At 28.7% G+C, this 22103-nt stretch overlaps 2 protein-coding genes across 6 annotated transcripts in view; both read right to left on the bottom strand.

The window, feature by feature from the left end:
• The window catches only part of Nca (neurocalcin homolog), a 207558-nt gene that overhangs the window by 37192 nt on the left and 148263 nt on the right, over window positions 1–22103 (bottom strand). The window lies entirely within an intron of this gene.
• The window catches only part of LOC105146385 (neuronal calcium sensor 2), a 138598-nt gene that overhangs the window by 20188 nt on the left and 96307 nt on the right, over window positions 1–22103 (bottom strand). For 2 of the 4 annotated variants that reach the window (XR_015544561.1, XM_087404498.1), the window contains exons 1-4: window positions 21285–21758; window positions 19207–19325; window positions 15456–15599; window positions 5431–5559 (exon numbers count right to left, since the gene is read on the bottom strand). Coding sequence is in view for 3 of the 4 variants with exons in the window: in XM_087404498.1 (XP_087260624.1) it covers window positions 5431–5559; window positions 15456–15599; window positions 19207–19325; window positions 21285–21645 (753 nt within the window). In the remaining variant the exon portion in view is untranslated. Of the gene's footprint in view, window positions 1–5430; window positions 5560–15455; window positions 15600–19206; window positions 19326–21284; window positions 21759–22103 lie in introns of those variants that run through there. The other 2 variants (XM_087404499.1, XM_011056592.2) reach the window with 1 other exon arrangement.

Genomic DNA, 22103 nt, shown 5'->3' with positions numbered 1-22103 from the left:
TTACGTCGAATCTTTTTTATTCGAAAAAGTGAATCGAATTTAAATCAAATTTTTTCGGATTTACATTAAAAGCTAATTTAGAAATAAAAGTGTTTTCAATAACGTTACAAATTTGTTTAAATAAACGAAAAAATAAATCATTTTTAATTTACAAATAATACCAAAAAGTAACCAATATGACCAATATGAAAGTGTATTAAAGTGTATTAAAAAGACGTCTTTTAATAAAAAATAAATCTTATTTCTGGCATTACTGTAGGTTGCATTTTTTAATATGATTAGTTTTTGCTCTTAATTCTTTATTAGATCTAAATGTACAAATCAATCGTAATAAAGAATCATAGGCTTTGTCTTTTCAACGCAGCCAATAGAATTCAATGATAATCGACGATACACAATGATATATAAATAACTGCACATGCATCGAGAATTAGTACGTTCTGATATAAAGATTGATCGTACAGGTGATATATGTAAGAAAGAGATATGCATAAATAAAGAAAATAAAATAGGCAATTAATTCAAAATTTAACCATCGATAATTGAAAATTATTCGATTTCGAATTTCTCGAGTCTACTATAATTCAATTCGATTCGATTCAAATTCGAACTATTCACAAACCTTTATTATATAGCGTCTTTTTATAAATTAAAGATGTTAATACATTTCGCCAGTTCACAGAAAAATTGTGAATTAATGTAGCAAGATTAATACACGTGCGTATACGTCGTAACTTTTATTAAACAGAGACTCTATATCGATTTTAATTATATCACAATGCATAACGTATATATATCATATCCCTCATCAGAACTCAATAAGATGAAACATATATTTCAGCAGATATTATTTCCAACGCAAAAAGAAATATAGAAACATTTTTAAAAAATAATATTTATATGTTCGTTCCTTGTCAAAAATACTATTTTTCCTAAGAAAAATGCGAAGATAGAGTAGAAGTGTAGATTTACGTATCATGCATTACAAACGCAATAAAGTCGTAAATCATGAAAACCACGAACACAACCTTGGTGTCACGTTTTTTCAAACAAGAGTCCGTCCTAAATCCATCAAGATGGAAGGTTACCGAGGCATACAAAAACGGTACCTGATTAATGAGCATTCAATGGCAACCGCCGATGAGCTTTCATTCTACATAAACTATTAAACTATAAAATACATTCCATGCATCTATTTATTATTTTAGTAATACTTTTACATAACAAAAAATATATTTTTCAATAAAAATTTATATAAAGGTTTATAATTCGAATAAAGGTTTAAAATTTAAAAATTACATGCCTCTAACGAAACATAGAAATATATTGTATAACAATTTTGTACGTATATAACTTTTAATTTATTCACTTTGTATAGTTAATTTTATATAAAATCAGTTTTTAAAATATTATATTTCGAGTCATAATTATCTAAAAAATTTATTTTATTATAAAAATACTTATTGGCTGTAAAATTATCTTTAGCAGCGCAAAAAAATAAAAAATTCCTTTTACTCGTTGCATCTTGCAATTTTATTATCGTGAAATACATAATGCATTTGCAGTTCATCAGAAAATTGTTAAGTTCAAAACGTATTATTATTTTTCTTATACACGCAGTGTTTATAGTTGAGCAAATCACGACTAAGTGATAAATCATGTTGCTCCAAAAATATAATTTATCGCACAGATACTTTTTTTGAGAGCCACTAAAGCGCACCAGTGATTCTTTATTTAGAATCTCTTTTCGTACTTTTTCCGATTAGTCTACTGTAAATCGCTTGGACAGAGATAAATGCGCGAAATTTATTATTTTCTCACAACAGTTAGACGTAAGATAAAGCAGATTAATTTTATCGCAAATTGGTAAACCCATCGATGAAACAGAATTATTTAAATAAAATTAATCTTCTTAGTTTTGCCTACATAATACATACTTATTGAAAAAATTAATCAATCTTCTATATATGTAGAATCATCTTATAAAAAAAAAAACAAATATGAATTACGTTGTAACATAAATTTAAAATGTAACATATACATGACAATGTCTACTGTGTAAATTATAATATTAATATACAATAGTTATAGTAATTACTACAAGCTGCTGTGTTGTTTTCACATAAACAATTATATTTTTCTATATTCAGCGATTATATATGGATTATATTGGTAATCAGTTAATTAAATCAATGAAACATGGAATCTCTAACCTATCTAATTTTGTCTTAATGTATAAATTCAATGTATATATGATATTAAAACTAACGTGGAAATATTGGTATTTTGATTATATAACACTCAAATTTCTTTTTTTTTCTGTTGAATTTCATTTGTTATCATAATAATGATCAGATTTAATTGATTCGAATTTAGAGAAGAATAGAATTTTGAAAGAAAATTGTGTGTACACTTTTCGATCGATATAATTCATCTACTAAGTAGATTTAGTAGACAATTCAAAATTTAATACTGAAATTCTCAACAGTAGCTGTTATGTGTATAAACAAATCCATTATATGTCATCATGAACGACGTTCAAATGAAAATGATGTTCGAATGGATGCGTGAAAACTGATTGTAGACGTATCATCGTCATTATCAAACATCATGCACAATAATTGAGTTTCTCAACAACTATATTATATCGAATTTTGATCAAAGATCTGTATCTTCATGCTTATAAAATTTAATTGACTCAAGAACTCATTAACTGATTATTACTTGTAATGGTAGTTTTTGAAAAAAAAATCATATTCATCACTTAATATGACGCAGCTACTTTGTTTGAATTTTGCTATTAAATTTTGAATTGTCTATTTAGAAGTGTATTATACTAGAAAAAAATTACATACTATTTCCTTCCATTATAGCCACAATTGATTGTTTTCGTAATGTGTCGAACAATAAGTAATATAGTATAATGATATATCATTTTGTAACAACTGTACAAATAACAATTGTCTAGCATCAGCTTCTAAAAACCACCACCACGAGAAAAATGGTGGTAAATTGACCACTTCTTGTTGGATCACTTTACACACAAACATTTTTGAAACAATGAAACGTTTGCTTGTGGAGATATTTACAACAACCACTGTTAGGATATTCGGAGTGTCGAGAATGAAATGTACGGTCAAATGAGTTACAGTGGTTGTAGATGTTCACAGGTCAAATGCTAAACAAGGATGCATAGAGTTTCACCAAACATTCCATTGTTAATTTTCATCGAGGGCGGAAAGCCCTGGTTGTCGGAATTTCCGTGGAAGTCGCGGTAGTTCCGAACTTCTAATAGTGTAGAGATGAATATCCTAACGGACGCGACCAGGCGGCTCAATGAGCTTTTTAACGAAAGCGATAACGTATCACAAAGTGTAAAGAATAAAACTTTTCCTGGCAAAACTTTTTATCGATAATTAAAATTTACTTTGATCTTTTTTGATTTTCTCCACTTAGATTTAGAGAAATGATCATTTTTATACCAAGTAATCAGCTTTTTGTTAGGAATAAACAGATTTTTATACGTGATGTGTAATTTTGTAAAAAATTAAAAATACCTGAGTATTTCATTTCCATAATTTTCAAGGGATTGATGTGACGTAAATATCTTAAAAATCTTTAAATATGTTAAAATATTAATATTTAATATTTGTATAGTATTAATATTTATATCATATAATATTAATTAAATTTCATTATATTATAGAAATTCGCTAAGTAATTAAATGGATAATACATCGACATAAAGTACAAAGTATCAATTATTTCAACAATTATTCCAATAATCAAATACATCTTATTTTTATTTATTGACGAAAGATCGGTATTATTATGTTTCAATCATCCAACTTTTGCTAAATATTCTATTTCGTATTTCATTGCGCATAAATATATTAATTATAATTATATTATCGCAGAATGACAGGCATTTTAACATATAAATATTTTTTTTCGTATAAGAATAAATTTGAATAAAAAAACAAAATAATAAAAAGCTGCTTTAAATTTATAATATAATAATACTTTTATAAAGCATAACATTGTCGCTGCGTTTTTATCATGATTTTCTACGCTCTGTTAGTATACAAACGCGTTTCCCTATTCACTCGGATTCACCTGAATATAATGTGATAATTAGCTTCTCAAGCGTGATTCTATCTTTGTGTCCTAATTTTCGAGTTTTCGCGCAATAATCCCAAGTTTCCCCTAAAATATATCCCCAGGAAGTTTAAAATATTATTAGTTCCTTTTGCGTTTTTAGAACACCTCTAGACTTTTGGCAATAACTCCTTTCGTTTTATGCCACAATGTTATGTTTGATTAAAATTTTACTGTAAAAATGGCATATTTTTCTCATGTAAAGACATGATCGCATAAGACAAAATTATGACTCTCATAATATTAAATTTAAAGGCAACATTTTACCTGTAATTTTATACGTGCTTACAATCATTATTGCAAAATACGTTGCAGAATTATTGCAATACATTAGTGCAAATAAATGAATGTTAAAATCCAATAAAGACCATGCTGCCATTTAAAAATTAAAGCGTGCTTTTGCTCCACGCATGGAGAGTGTGACCTAGTAATTTCGCGGAAATTTATTATGCAATAGGTCGCATGTTACAAAGTTTCCATTCGTCTCGGTTACTGCCTGCTGCCGTTATACCGACCGGCACTGAAACTTTAATTACTTATTTAAAAATGAGACGCGACAGCTGTATTTAACGAAGCCTCGCTTCTGTTCCGAGAAAGACATCGCCATAGAATGGAATAGCTGCGTGGTTACATCGACATCCGTTCTCTCGCGAAGAAGGTTCATGAAATATTAGCGCGTCGATATTCGCTGCACACGCCACTCAATACACCGTAAAAAAAAAGAAAAAAAAAACAAAAGCCAAGGTAGGCAGATGCGGGAAAACAATATTGATTTGTTATTATACAATCGCGTGTTAATTATGCAAATCAGTGTTGACGTTGGCTAATATTTACTTATATTCGTCACAATGGAAAATTGTTTATACTTGCATCTCGTTACGAACAATTTTGAATACCGCGTTGAATATGAAGAAAAAAATAGGATTCAGTGCGTATCGATAAAAAGATATCAGTTCGTGCTGTATTTCTTACTATGTATACATTATTAAGTCTCTCATCGTGAGAGAAGTGTAACGACGTTACACGTGCCACATGCAATTAAACATGAAATTATGAACTTGCGACACGGAGAAGAGAAAGTCGTGCATTTTTTAAATGTAAATATATTGTGCTGAATATATCAGAATCTCTTTTTCTCTCTCATTGATTAACTATGCCGATAGTACTGACGTCAAGTGATAAAAAATTCTGTATTCTGTCGGAAGAGTTGCGGTCGAGTGCAACTAAGTGGAGATAAATCGAAGCGCATGCATTTTTCATGAGTTACAGTACCTGGACGATCTTCGTCATTTCCTGCATATCGATAACGCCGTTGCCGTCAACGTCGTACATGCGGAACGCCCATTTCAGTTTTTCTTCCGGCGTGCCGCTGGACGTTACGTCGATCGCCAATAGGAATTCCTGCAACAAAAGCCGATGGTATCCTGTATCAGTAACATTGTCGCAGCTGCGCGATATCAAAACTTTTATTTCTTCGCTACAAAAGAATTTCCCTTTTGTGCGAAACGAAAATTTATTTCCCAAAGTGTAGTTTTCCCTATGATACGCATTGAAGGAAGAACCGGCTTCAAGATGCCATAATTCAAACAGCTTTGCCAAAGCTATGGAAAATATTTATTCACTTGAAATACAATGATCCGAGAAGAAATCATCTAAGATCGTCTTAACATCAAAGGTGAGTCGATTGAGTCAATTAAAATGTTAAGATCTAAACATTGATTTTAAAAAGTTTACTCAAATATTAAAAAGTAATTTTTTGATTCTTCAGATATTTTCAAATCTTTAGAAATTAAAATGAGAAGACATTATTCCTCTCTAAAAATAAATTATTCTGCTTTCTTAATTTTTTTCTTTTCACCAATATAATTGTAGAAAAATTATAGAAGAGTTGCTTGAGAGTATTAAATTTTAAAAAGTACTGAAATTATAAATAATCTATCATAAAATACATATTTTGCATTGCATAAAACTTTAATTCTTTTTCGAGAAATTTATTTTCTTGTTATATTTTTAAGAAATAAAAAAAAGACAAAATCTCAAGAAAATACAATATTTAAATATTGAACAAAAATTAAAAAGTTCTTCAAGTAATTCCAATATTCCCTATAAGAATTCTCTGAGCTTTTTAAAAAAAGTCGAAGTGATTTAGATGTTTAATTTTTAATTTTTCTTTATTCTAATTTTTTATCTTATATTTTTTAAATTATTATATAATGAAATTCCATACAATAATCTAATTCCATAACACTGCGAAATTTTATGAGTTATTTTTTTATGAAAGATTTTTTTGGCAATTTTAAATAATAAAAATTAACCGTCTTGCATATCTTCTCGCCAATAATACTTTTAATATTCTAGAAATTTGTTATCAATAATCATGTCGCGTTATACCGGCGAATATACCGTCTTGAAGTCATGTCTTTGTCGCGTGTTACCGGGCCAAAATCGCGTAAGCTCTGGGTCGTGATACGATGTTACAATGGCGGCTATGATCGTGTCGGACGAATTTGTCCATGGAATCCACGCGGGTATTCTCGCCCCAGGCCGATACCTTTCGAGTACTACCGAGTCGTTAGAGAGCCAGTACGTTCCGGCAGAACTGGGTCACCTGCCGCCCGAGGTAGACAAACGAGACGAGGGCTTTATAGCACGAAGAGAGGGTGGACGGAGGGCGAGCCGGCTCTTTGCTCTTCCTGACCTCTGAAGTGTCACTTCTCGTATTGACCTCAGAGAAAAAGAGAAAGAGAAAGAGAGGGGAAAAAGAAGAAAGAAGACCATTTCCCTTCTAAGACTAGCTTTAGGCTCACACTTATTTCAGATGCAGCTTACCCGCGAAGCTTGCGGAAGAATCCGTGGAAAAGCCCTGACATTACCGGAGAAACGACGACCGATACTAGGGAGAGAAAACATCTTTGTGATGCCATTAACTGCGGCCTTACAGACACCACGCTCGTGAGAATGTACGCGAAGCGAATATATGAGATTGGAGCGAAGTGGTTTTCCTCAAGTAAAGTTTTCTCAACAATACTCGGATTGGTATTCCTAGAGTGGACATTAAAAACATTATTTCGAATGCATAAAGCTATTATACAATCAACTGTCTCGATAAAATTAATTTGTATTGGATTTGGTAAGTGTATTGAGAAATTTATACATGTAACATGTAAAAAAGATTCTAGAATTTAAACTTTAAAAAGCAATTATTACTTTATTAAAAACTTTAAACTTTTTTAGTAATTCAAAATCTTAAAAAAATTTTATACTAATATATATCCTACATATTTATGAATATTTTTTTTTTCATTACTGATAATTGTAAAATAAGATTTTATTACTAAGTAAGAAAATTATTTTTCGCTTACAATGCAACTTAATAAAATGAAACAGGGATTAGATTATTCATAATTAATATATTTCTGAACGTAGATTAAGTTATTATATAACATTAAATAACGCATCATCAATTCTTGCTCGTAAATTATTTATGATTACTTTATCTCATAAATTACTTCCTGTAAATTGTAATAACTTATCTAATAACTTGATATTCAGATTATTTTAAAATTAATATAACAATAGTTTTTACATTTATTATTCAGCGTCAATTATATGGCTTCAGGTAGAGCGTGACACGTGGATATGGAAAAAATTACAGTACTTTGATCGAGAATCCCCACATCGTTTACGTTGAGTGAAGGCACAGGAAAGAAACGTGGATCGCACAATTTTCGACAGTCATTAATTTGATTTATACGTTACACTTAGTTATCCCACTTTAGTTTATGTATTAAATTTATCATCGTCTAAAGCCCATAACAAGTTTACGCAACAATCTTTGATATAAACTTTCTTTATATTTATTTCAAAAATGAATAATGCCGATCGAAAACGTTTTAACAGAGAAGTTTTGGACGTTATTAATGTTAAGATAATTCCTATTAAATCACATCATTACAAAATATTAAAATATATAAAGTAAGTATTATCATCAACAATTGACTTTTGATATGTAGAAAATATTTTCATTAAAAAAAAAGAGAAATTCTAAATATTTTGCTTATATATTTATTTTAACATCTTTCTGCAGTCATTTAATAATTTTATATATTTTTAATTGTAGTTTTGAATTAACTAGATATAAATAATTTCTTGTAAAATAAAAACAAAAATATGTATAATATATTTATATATATATATATATAAACAGTCTGCATCTTATTCCAATAAAATCTTTTATGAAATTTATAATTTTAGACAGAATTATATCTAGATGCTTAATATTAAGACACAGACACTAAAATATTTCCTTTTGTGTTTTTATTTATTTATCAACTCTTCGGAACGCAATTCCTTCAAAGTACGGAAAATCCAAGATATATATTTCTTGTTTGTTACTTGAAGCAATCCGAAGCACAAACGTATTCTACGGTCTTTAATTGAAATAAAATGTTTCTTTGGCTGTGAGTCTTTCTTTGACTGCATTTTTATGTCTTAAGAACAAATATCTAATCTCGAAGCCGATATAATTAATTATCGAAGCTATACAAAATATGTTTTAAGAAAAAACATACAGGTTTTCCCGCAGACTTATTTTAATTTTTACATTATGTTTTTAATCACAAAAATCGTGTACTGCACTAAAATCTTTTTACGCTGTCGTGAATCATCCACGCTTTGTGTGCCACTAGAATTATAATACGAAATGTAAGTAATAAATTTAAAAGTATATATGTGATGTATATATATTTGTGATATATATATATATATATATATATATATATATATATATATATAAATATATCATATATCTATATATTGTATTATATATATTTATATTATACAATTGAATTGCATATGCTGAGAGATCCGTTGACATTGTTTTGCTCTTTGAATAATTTATATCTTTTAATCTACAATTTTCGCACGCGAATTGTATGTATTATAAGTATACAAAGAATTTATCATTTTACAAGAATTATATAAAAAATAATGTTAAAGATACGTCAATTAAAAAATATGAGACCTATCGCTTGTAGAGAGGTAAGAATGCCATTTAGTTTTCATATTTACTGTAGTATCCTTAAATTATATAAGTTACGATCCATGTATACTATTATTTCCGTAGTCATGTTCTACAAACTTTAAGATTTCAACACTTAGCTGTTAAAAGTTTAAAGTAATGTTTCGTCGTGCAAAGTAAAAACAACGAGTGAATACAGTACAAAATACGGGAAGGACGTTTCAAAACGAACTAAGCAACTTCGAACATTGAGAAATGTACCTTCAAACACGAATGTTCCGAAGTGGATTTTCAAAATGGATCTTGGTGCCCAACGCTAATGGAAATGCAGTCTCAGAAGGATTGCGATCGAGGACTTTTTAAGAAAAAGAAAAAGGTCAAGCCTGTTCGTGATTCAAGGATGGACATAAAAGTACAGGAAAGCTTTTTGTAAAACATACACTTTTTTCTTGCACACGGGTAACATGATGTATGACCTTTTACTTTACCACAACGTTCACAACGTAAGTGAACACCCTAACATTTTATTTTATGTAACTGTATTCAGTAAGTAAAACTCGAAGTTCTATTAAGAAATCTTTAAAAGGTTTCTGATGATTTTAGTTTTATAAATAAAATCATGACCGTATATAAATAAAAATTGTTTAAAGCTATCGCAAACGCGTAACGCGAAACTTAAACTCGTAAATATTTGTCCTAAATTTTTTACCGAGTACGTTTTGTAATTATTTTATTCATCATAATTCAAAAATTACATTTTTCTAATTGTTACACTTTTGAAACTGACAAGAGAATAATGTGTAGAATTAATGTACATAATTTAAAAAAACTATTTTGTAATTATTATAATTACAAAACAGTTTATTGAACGATGTATTAATTCTATATAATATAAAAATTGTATAATTTTTTTGTTATAGCAATTGTACCTACAATTGCTACAACAGATAAGTTGATTCTTCCTCTGTATTCAGATATTAAATAATTAATATTAAACAACCTAAGAAATTGATGGACTAATATAATTTACCTACTAGAGAATGAAATAAATGTATCATCAAGTGATAAACGGAAGTAAATTATACATATACAGAATAAAATTAGGAATCACAAAACGTCCTTTCAAAATAAGCTTTGGAGAGAAGTCTACCGAGTTAACTTTCAGTCCTAAATGGTGCGTCCGAGAGCAACAATGCAATTACATGGTACGTCGCGCGAAAAGTTTCCGTTGAGGAGAAGGTGTAACTGAAGCTATTTTCCTCAAAATTTTCGCAAATTCTAAAATAATAGAAAAGTTGTATTAGTTCCTCTACAATAAAAGAGCAATATTTGGCTTAGTTATCAAAAAATAACTTTTACGTTCTATTTTTAAACTATATTACACATTTGTACATATATAAAATGTATAGGATTGCTTTCTTTGCTTTTAATCGAAATTTGTTTGATGTCGAATGTTTTAATAATTTAAAAAAAAACGACAAACTTGTCAAAATATGTAACACATTTTTCATAAGTAAGATAATGTGTAAAATAAATTAAAACTTTTTATCCAATAACATTAATTTATAATATATTAATTTAATGTTAGAATGATAATAAATAAATGAAACTTAAATTTCGTATATTGAATAATTTTGTTATTTTCTTTTATATATCTTTTATCATATTCATGAATTGATTTAATCTTTTTTTAAAAAGATTATACTTTAATACAAAAAGCCAAGCGATATTCAAAATTAAAAAATATCTTTTTTAGATGTGTTATACGTGAAACATTGTATATGCATTTAATATCGTTTGATACCGTTCGAGTAACTTCCGACGGAAGTATACAGAAGATACCGTATAAATCCTCTCAAAGAAGCAGAGGAGTATATCAACGTCCTGACATTGAAGAATATTTGTCATGTCACTCGTAATATATTAGGATACACTGAGCGAGTGCAAAGCACTGTTTATGCAGAATGAGCTGTTTTCGATTCCTGAGATTTCAGTCCAAAGGAAAGACGATAAATGTAAACGGAATCTGAGTTCTTCTAAATAAGAAAAGTTGCAAGAATGCTGAAATAGCTGACCCGTCCGTCATTTATCACGTTCCGTCGGAATTGTTCGAGAAATAAGTTTAAATTGCCGGAAGTTCTAGCTAAATCTCTAATGGCTTTTCAATGTGCGAACTGCTTGAATTAATTCATTACTTCCTCCCTGCGAAAGTTGTTGAAGTTTAATTAGAGAAAGTTTGTCGTCAAACAATATACAAAATATTTTCGATTATTTTAAAAACAAAAAATATATTAATATATATTTATATATTTGAGATTTGCAAGAATTTTAAATTGTTCGCACTTTTAAGGAAATTATAAGGACAACCTTGTAGGCTTATATTATTTAAATAAGATCGCATATTCATTCGTTTATTCCAAATTTATTATTATTAGTTCTTCGTAATATCTAGAATTAATTTAAAAATTATAAATTCTTAAATAAAGTAATTGCTGCATCATGAAGCATAAAAATGAAATAAACTTAAAATTTATGTGAAAATATTACGTAAAATTTATTTACAGAAGTTAAAAAATATATAAAAAATATATATATAAATGTATATAAAATATATAAAGAATAGGAATTTTAGATATTCTCCAAGCTGCTTTTTAGAGAGACAAAAAGAAAGATCAACTCTCTCTCTCTCTCCCTCTCTCTCTCTCTCGCATTTAATAAAAATACAATTAACAAATAAGAAAATAAATATAATAAATAAGAAACTAATTTTCGGTTTCATCACGACTTAACTTCATTAACGTCGAACAATGCTATAAAATTTCTTGTTAAAAAAGAGATATGTACACATTCTTTCCATGAATTTCATCTTATTATAACTGCTATTATTATCGACGACGTCGTTCTGGAAGACGTTATACTATAAAGAGACTTTTCTTATTTAGACGATGTCGTAAGAGTCAAATTCAGTCGACGACTTTGTTGGATTTTCCTCGAAGAAAAATAAGTAAGGAACCTGATGTTATTATATCCATAGGAAACGTGATGGGAGAACGGGAAAGTGTCCGCAAAAGAAAGAGCGGATTTTTATATTATATATAGGTAGCTATTCATTTCGATAGGATAATAAAAATCGAATAGAGATTACCAATGTTTGGTCTCGGCTTATCGATAAAGCTCGCATATTTTCAGCTTACGCTGAGGGCTGCAAATGTTTATACTTTTACCGATACTATTCAAATGTTGCGATATTATGAGCGACATAATGCAATTGCGCGAGAAATCGTCTCATTGAAGGTTTACTTAATATCGGAATAATAATCGTTTACGAGCTTACGTGAGCGTATATATATGCTGCACATAAACAGAACTTCGGCTCGCGATGAAGTCAGTTTACAATAGAGCTTACATATCGATGAAACTCCGGCGAAACTTTGTCATCTCAACGCGAAATTTCTTAAGTGTTGCATGACCACGAGATACAGGCGCGAGGCAGATTGCATCTTACAACTAGCATTAAACGTCCGCATCGATGGACTGCTTGGACAAAGTTAGTATATTCGTGATTTGGAACATAGATTAGTTTGTTTTAGCATGTTCAATATTACTTCAAAACAATGAACAATAATTTATTGTGTATAGTTCGTTGTTATTTCTGCGATGTTCTATATAAAAAGAAAGCAATTCTAATCATTGTACTTTCGTACAATAATAAAATATAATTTGTAAAATTACAGTCATTCTGCGTATTCTCATTTTGAATAATTTACGTCAAATATATAGCCTCTCTTTCTCTTTTCTACTATTTGCATTTGAATAAAATTTTAATGAAGGAATTGGAAGCAAATGTCTGTTTTTCATTCAGAAAGTTTATAACAGAAGCGAGGTATGGTAATTTAATACCTTGATAATTTTCGTAAGTTAAGTTTTATAAATGTAAATAGATAATAAATTTAGTATTTTGATTAGTTTCAAGTAATACCCAACTTTACATTTCAATTAGTTTTAATAAATCACGGACCTTTAATAATTGATAAGAAATCCCATATTTCACTTACTAATTTTACTTTATTAATTTGTGAATAGATAACTTCGTATTTCGATTAATTACAAAAGAATTTTATTTTTGCAGAACTTTAAATTAAAAACTAATTCTCATAATATTCAATATTGAGATATGAAACAATAATTTTTCATTATTGAAATGAAATATTATCAAACGTGTATAATTACATTATATCATTAAATGTTACATAGAATCTTATGTTACGTAAAACTTTTCGATAAAATAAGATGTAAATGATTTATTATAAGCATATAACACAATATTTATAAACAAGAGCCTTGATTAAGCGAATGAGTAATTTATGAGTAATTAATTTATTAACATGAAAGTTTGCATAAAAGACATATTGAAGTTAGCTTGCCCCACAATAATTCTGTTAGAAGAAACGCATTCGCTGAGCAGACAATTAGTTGCTGCAACGTAACACGATATAAAGACAGAAAATGGAACATATTAATGCAACATATTAATCTGAAATCTTATAAAACACTTCAATGTCCTCATCAAATATCTCTGATTACATTTTTGCCAAAATCTAGTGTAATATCTTTTAATACGTTTCACAAAATAAAATAAACAATATTATATTACTGTATTATATTACTTTTTAATAATATAATAATATTAATGCAATTATTACAGAGAATGTTAGAGATTTTTAATATATATTTATTCATATATGTTATATTCATCCGAATATGTAATATAGAATTTCTTATAACATTTCAAAGTACAAGTAATTTTCTCTCTTGCTATTTTTCTTTCTCTCTTTTATTTATTTTATCTTTAGTATATTAGGGAACATGTGGAAGAAAATGACTGTAATGTGTAATATCACGATATTTTCTTTCAATGTAATCGTTGTAATAATATAAAAATAAATACAATTGTTATTTTTAAATCCTTTTGTAATTATATCAATTCAATAAAATTACAATATTACACTTTTCTCTACTTTTCATAGTTTGTATGCTGATTTTATATATTTTATGTATTTTATACATTCTACTCATATTATTTTTTTATTATTCTCTCTAAATTATCTTTAAAAGATAAAAACATTATAATAAGAATATTAATATATTAGTATAAGTTTTATAATTTATTATAAAGATCGCAAGAATGACACTTTCTTGAAAATTAAAAATAGAATACAGCGACGGGTGAGATAAGAATAAGACAAGATGATTCTTGTCACGGTGAAATAGCTGAAAAAAGTCGTGCGTCATTTACATCATGAAGAATGCCTTTCTATGGCGAATTATATAGTTCCTCTAGGATAACTTTGATCAGCGATGCGATGAGAGATCATCTTACAAAGCACGACGTTAGACAAAGCTTGGGGTTTTATCCGGCGTATTCGGGTCAGATATCAAATAGCTATTCGCCGACAGGCAAACACGACTCGTCGCACCTTTGAACTATATTAAATTACCGATTAGCATATCAAGATGACGAACGAGAATATTCGCTCGTTGTGCTTGCAAACGGAAACCATGTGTGACGTGAGGCATTTCTCTTGGAGAATTTCGAGTCAAAGCAGTTACGAAGCTACGGAGCGAGAAGGGACCACGAATAGTGATGGAGAGCTTGGCTGTAATACTTACATCGTGTCGTATGAATAATGTATTATTAATGACTTACGCGGATTATAAAGAACATAAATTCACAATCACGGATAACCGGGTACGAAGGAATACGCGGTCTGAAGTCTCGGAAAAGATTTATGTCGTCGCATTTGTCGAGCGTATAATCGGATGTAGCACCGTTCACGTTCCTTTGCGCGCTTCCGTGCCAAGATGGAAATCTTTTATGTCTTAGTACATCATTTTACCGTCTTTACACATTGTTGACCAATCGTTTCTTCTCACTTCTGTATATAGATTACAGTTCTCGATAAATTTCCGATATTCAAACTTCCCGTTTCACGCCAGTCGACCTAAATTCATGCGAACGATATTTTCATGTCATAAAAGTGCAATCTTCTCTTCGCGATGGAAGTATTGCGGTGACTATAACGCACTTCTTTGAGTCGCTCAGGCGAGCAGATTTTGTCGCGATTATGTTTAATCACGTGAAATGATCGATGTACGACAAGTACGTGGCGCGACACGTATCTTCTTTGGAGGATCCGTCGGGAGCACGGTAGTTATTACATGGGTCATTACAGCAGTTTGTGCCAATTGTATGTCGTAAAATACTTGCGGGACTCACCTTAAAGTCGATGTAGCCATTCTTGTCCATGTCGAATGTGCGGAACACGTGATCGCAGAATTCTTCCGCGTTACCGGACGGGAAGAACATTTTGTACATGTCGACAAATTTCGCCGGCGTTAATCTGCCATTAGGACAGTCTTGCTGTAACATTCGAAAGAACACAGGACCATGAATTCTCGAGTTAGGATTTTCTATGTTACATATGTGTAATGCATTTCTATTCTAACATAATTTTTGGACTACTTCGCTTTATTCCTATTTATTGAACTATATTTGTCTCTCTTTAAGTATTATTAGTATACCTATAAATGTGCAATAATAGCTCAATATTTTTATTGTACCTTCGTCGTGTTTTTTTCTTCATTTTTTTTTCATTCCTAAGGTATATAATTATATCTAATAAAATAGTATAATTATATATTAGTTGGAATAATATAATTATAACAATTATAAAGTACGCAAGTTAAATTTTGATCGCATTGCGTTAATTACTGCATAACATTTTCACAATTCTTTATACATTATTTTTTATTGCACAATTTTAATTTTTTTATCATTTAACTATTATTATTTTTTTTTTATAGAGATACATTAAATTATAGAGATACATTAAATTATAGAAATACATTAAAACTTTGTTTCCGAAAATAAGAAAATTAAACACGTCATAGTAGAAAACAAATTGTTCAAAATGCTGTTACACCTTGAATAATAATCAAATTTACGTCAACGAAAATAGCACTTACGTGTACCAAGTAAGAAGAGTATATATTTGTGTCAGTACGTTCTTCATATATTTAAGCGTAAGATATATTAAATATAGAGATATATATTAAATCGGTCTGAATAAAAATACTTTACTAAAATTATGTCGTGTCTAAATTAACCGATTTGACTAAAGACTTTCATCCGTATAGTGAATTCTATTGATCGCAGAATATACCTCAGTCTCGAGCGCAAGATATGGGATCCCGAGAAAAAAAATTACATCGTTTAAGTGTCATCGCTCCCCTCGTATCAGATTGACCTTAATCTAGTGCCGTTCGTCTCATTTTTAAAAAGAAGCAAACGACGCCGCTTCCGCATGATATATTTTTCAATCTCCTTCGACCGCGCTTCTCCGCCAAGGTCGATGCGCGGTGATCAGTTTTCATTTATTTCAATCCATAGACTCAACGAAGTCGTGTGCGAGATTCATTGCAAATAGCACGAGAGGAAGCGAGCAATGAGCAGCTGTGAAACGCAACCAGATTGGAACGTCCACTATAATGATTCTGCTTAGTTTAATTAATCCGGTCGCCACGAGCTCCTTTGGATCCGCGCCCGTTTAAACTGTTCGAGAAAGTAAAGTTTTCTGCGGCACTAGCAGCTTTCGCGAAAACGTTACATCTTGTTCCTGATGAATCTTGCGTCGCAGCTCGGTCGAATTCTCATAGTATAGATTGATTTAAGTATCTTATAAGAAATGCTTGAAATATTGTTAACAATATTGTTAACGGTACTTTCTAACGTATTTATAAACTTGGCATCGTGTGTTAGTACTTGAAAATTAATCAGCTCTTAAGTTCAGATTCGAAAGACACTTGTAATTTGTCTGATAGTCTACATAATATTTGCTATTTCACATATGCATTCGCATCAAATTGCGATAATTACTCATAGCGACTAAACAACGAATGTTGACAGCATACGTGTAATTGTATGAAATTATAAGCATAATATTATAAAGGTTAGTTTCAAGCAACGGTAAATAAATATTTATATTATATGCTGTATTATAAATTATATACAGACATGTTATTCGCGTTGTGCGAATGAGATAATGTGCGCTAAGATAATAATGTCCTAATTAGATCTAATAATGATCTATGTGCCAATAACTAAATATTATTATAAATTTGTAATGTCGCACGTACATCATGTCTCAATATACTGAATATTTAAAACGTAAATTACGAAACTCATCGCGTCGTGATTTATTTATACGCGTCGAATATGTGAGAAATAAATTAATATTTGCCATATAATAACTAAATGAACATATCGATAATTAGCTTCTCAAACGACTATTTTTTATTAAATAACATATTAATATTGGATGATAAATATCAATGATATAAAGATATCTCTATTAATTATGTTACATTAATCATGCTACATTTTAATTTTTAATTATAAATAAAATGTGATAAAGCATTACACAATATAATGAGACAAATAGTGTTAACAATAACATTATTGAGTACTTTGCATTTATGTGTACTCAAATTCATATTTAAATTTATATTTATAAATATTCATATATTATAATAATATAAATTTATATATAAATTTATATTTATAAAACGCATCTACTTAAAAATATTTGTAAAACGTCATTACATTTAAATTAAGTTTCATATTTTCCAGTTGGAATAAACTACAGTTAAACATATTTTTTGCTAAAATATGTTATAATTTAACTGCAAATTTCTTCTTATTTATGCAATTTCAGAACCTTAAAACCCTCGTATAATTTCGTATAATCATTCTCTCTCTGCTTCTTTACGAAGAAAAGAGATATACAGTTTCTCGTTTAGCCGCATACGTTTGTGAAAATATCGCAGCGTATTTTACATGTCATAATTGCGACTACGAGTGGCTGCATATTGATTCTAACTGACACGTGTTACAAATATACATGTGGCATGGCAACATTTATTAATGAATTTGCATCAATTTTATTCATATATTTATACAGATTTTCATAAATTACTGATTTGTAAATTTTTGTTTATTACTGTTGCGCTGAACTAGCACCATTAATAATAATTATCTCTCTTTTTTAATACATCAGAAAATTATGAGAGATCCTCATTCAATTTTTTCAGAATACTAAGAAACTAGATCGATTTGTTAAATTATATGTTTTTTTTTATCTCCTTCTTTATGTGTATGTTTTCATTTTTAATGAAATTTTATGGCTCTATAGAAGCGCACTTATATTTGTGTTACAAAATTTTTATGATAAATCAATGCAAAAATTTCTTTCATCAATATTTTATTTTATCATGACATTTATTTTATCATGCACTGCATGTTTAAAAAAATATTTGTAATTATGAAAAACTATATTAAGATGTGATTAAAAATATTTAAAAATAAATTAGTAAATTAATATCTAATAAAGAATGATCGATAATTGTATAGAATTATTAATAATGCAATGAATATTATCATATAATTCATTTATCATATACAAGAAACTACTTTAAAATGTTATTCAGTATTAAAAAAAATTTTTAGAGAGAAATTATATTTGCAACATGAACGTTAAATTAGTTATTTTCTGCAGCAAACTTTTCTTGTCTAGATCTTTTCATCACGCTCATATTCGCATTATCTCATGCTCGTTATTACGCACAGAAAAATAATGGAGATATTAAATGATTTAAGAATTCTAATAATAGGTCACGGAAATAAATGTGAAGTTCTCAGTTTCTCTAGAAACTGTTCTTTCAACGCTGGAGGTACAGTTTGTGCGAAATTTTTCATTTCCCAACAAAGCATTTGTTTAAACATCTTTTATTGTCATTGTCGTAATATATCATAGGAAAAGTATGCGATTACGGTGAGAATACACGGAGCGAAATTGAAGTGAAAGATCGCTGTGAAAGATACGAAATCAAAAAAATTACCGGTTTATAGTAAATTCGATCTAATTCTTGATCCATAATTTAATATCCAGTAATATCTTTTCAATACTCACTTTAAAACCTTTGTACCATTCCTTTATAGTCGCTTCGTCGTATCGCGTATGCGACTTGAGGAAGTCCATATCTTCTTTGCTCAACTTGTCTTTGCTTCCGAAACAACCCATTTTGATATCTGCAACAATAAAACGTTTCGTAAGAATAAACGTAATTTTCTATAGCATTTCTTGGAAACATTTTTCATCGCACTGAACAGAATTATCACAATTCAGAGGATTAAATTAATTTCTATAAGAAGCAGTAGATGAAGCGATAGATCGGATGATCAATTTAACGATTAATTTAATATCTAAAAGCAGAAGTGATCAATTTGGACGATTAATTTTTACAGGTAAGAATTATTTATTGTCATTTTGTTTCGTATTTGAAGAAGTAAAGTCTCATATCTTTTTCATCCCCTGATGTGCAGTTTCAACCTTAGACTGTATGTCTAGATTAGTGATTTCGATTATTGTGATTATTATCACGCTTTTCGCAAAACTTTCTACGCGACAAATTTGAGCCAATATGCGCTGTGCATAACTTAATGTCGGTGAATTATGTCGATAGAACTGAACGAATTATAAACTCGTAAAATAACATCGGTATGCAATTGAATGTGTGTCTTCCTTTAACTTTATTTTATCCTATTCTATATTTTATAGGGAAAGGTATTTGCATACTTCATCATAATAACAGTCAATATTATCAATTTCTTTGCAAAACTTTATAAAATTTCGTTTAATTTATTAAGTACTATTAAGTACTATAATATTATAAGTACAATATCCTTATAAACAATATTATTGTAATATCTTAGTAATTTTAACATTATAGTATGAAATTTAGTACAAACATTATTTGTTAAGTGAACTCAATAATAAAGTTATATTATTAAAAATTATTATTCTGAAGTTAAACTTTTTCAAACAGTGCTTAATAAGTACAAGCGTTTATTATGAAATAGTACCTACTAATTTTTAATGTTATCGATTTAATTTTATTCTTTTCTGATCATTGTGTATAAAAAAGTTGCGCGTACGATATTATTATAAAAATTAAGAAATATTTCTTTATAATATTACAGTACAACCGAGGATTTAATATTAAAATATTTGATAGTTAAATTAATGCATTAAAGAATTTTAAGAATTTTATAATATGTAAATGTAAATAATAATAATAATAAATTATTAAGATACTAAAATATTTTTCATGAGAGATCAACACATATAAAGTCTACGTTTGTAATTATAGGATTAATGGGAAAATATTATATAATTGCGTTTATTTTTTAATGAGTACTGTTTTCATTATCTTCGATTTTTATTCTTAAACAAAATGGAATTTTATCAATATTAAGAATCTTTATTTTAGACCGCATATGTAAGAAACACGATCAATACTAGAAATTTAAAATACCTATTACGAAGCTGATCGATGCTTGTAAATAATTCAATCTTGAATTACTTATTTATACTATATATGTACTTGCATATGTACCATATTGTAGTCTTTTCAAAGCATGCCGAATGTTTTTCTGGACTATAAACACAATTAAAACTACTCTAGTAAGATACTACAATCAAGCATCACATTATAAAGATGTTAATATATCGAAAAACTGTTAATATTTATTGCGTTAATATTTATTGTTAAAAAAATTTATTGCGAAAAATATTACCTCGGCCGGGATATTTTTCGCAATAAATTTATAACAATTCGCTGTTTGAAAAGACTACAATATGATATATATGTAAGTACATACATAGTATAAATTAGTAATTCAAGATTGAATTATTTAAAAGCAATGAAGATCCAGCTTCGACCTTAATAGACATTTTAAATTTTTAGTATGGAATTTTAACGTTTTAATTTTATTCCAAGGAGAAAGAGATTAATTTGTTGTAATTTTCAGAAGACAAAAATAGAACAGAAATATTTACATTGCAAAATAAATTTCTAATTTTTTTAGGAAAATAGAAACCAAGTATTAAAACTTTATTTTTGTCTATAATACAGGACGATGTGAACACAATGTTTCCGACTAGCAGATTTCTTGCAAGATTTCGCGAAAAATACATATAATTGATACCTTGGTCCAGCAACTTTGCGATATAAAGCCGAGCGATCTTGATAACGGCTACACGGAAGTTCTTGCTGTTGTTACGTGGTAAGAGACCGTATGTAATTTTCGAGATGTCGTGTATTACAGTGCGCCGTATATTGCATGCACATGATACACGCAATGCACGTTCGTCGGTTGCACTCTCAACTGAAATTCGTTGTCGTAATGTTACCATAAATGGCAGGATATCGAAACCAAACGCGTGATTGGAATGACGACGATATACGTCATAGTCATAAGTATACGTGTAGGTACTAATTAGAAAGGACAAACAAGAAAACAAGATGCTTTTAGTAATTCTTGGGGGATCAAACTTAATCGCTTCCATATTACGAGAGAGAAAGTGGCTAAGAATTGATTTATCATATAAAACTTATATTATCTATTTGCTATAATAGTATGATTTGTTTTACAATGATCCTTTGATGGCAAATGTTTTCTTGATTTATTTGAGTTATTGCTACTTTATAGTTATTTCATCTACTTGATTAATATTTTTCATATATACATATTTATTTTATCATATAATATATATATATATATTTTTTTTTTCATATATACATATTTATTTTAAAACTATATTTTTATATTTTCTTTCTTAAACATTTTTTGTAATTATGTTTATACATGTCTTCTAATTTATTATTATATATATATATATATTTTCCGTTTTTTGAAACCTATACATTATTTTAAAATAAAAAAAAACATAAATCTTTTCTGAACAATTTATTAATTTTCCTTTGTTATAATGATATAATTTTTATGTTTCTCAGATTTACTTAT

This window comes from Acromyrmex echinatior, chromosome 3 (assembly GCF_024713525.1).
Source record: "Acromyrmex echinatior isolate Ae372 chromosome 3, ASM2471352v2, whole genome shotgun sequence".
Lineage (NCBI taxonomy): Eukaryota > Metazoa > Arthropoda > Insecta > Hymenoptera > Formicidae > Acromyrmex > Acromyrmex echinatior.
Note: the sequence above shows the minus strand (reverse complement) of the source record. Positions and strands in the feature narration are given on the sequence as shown.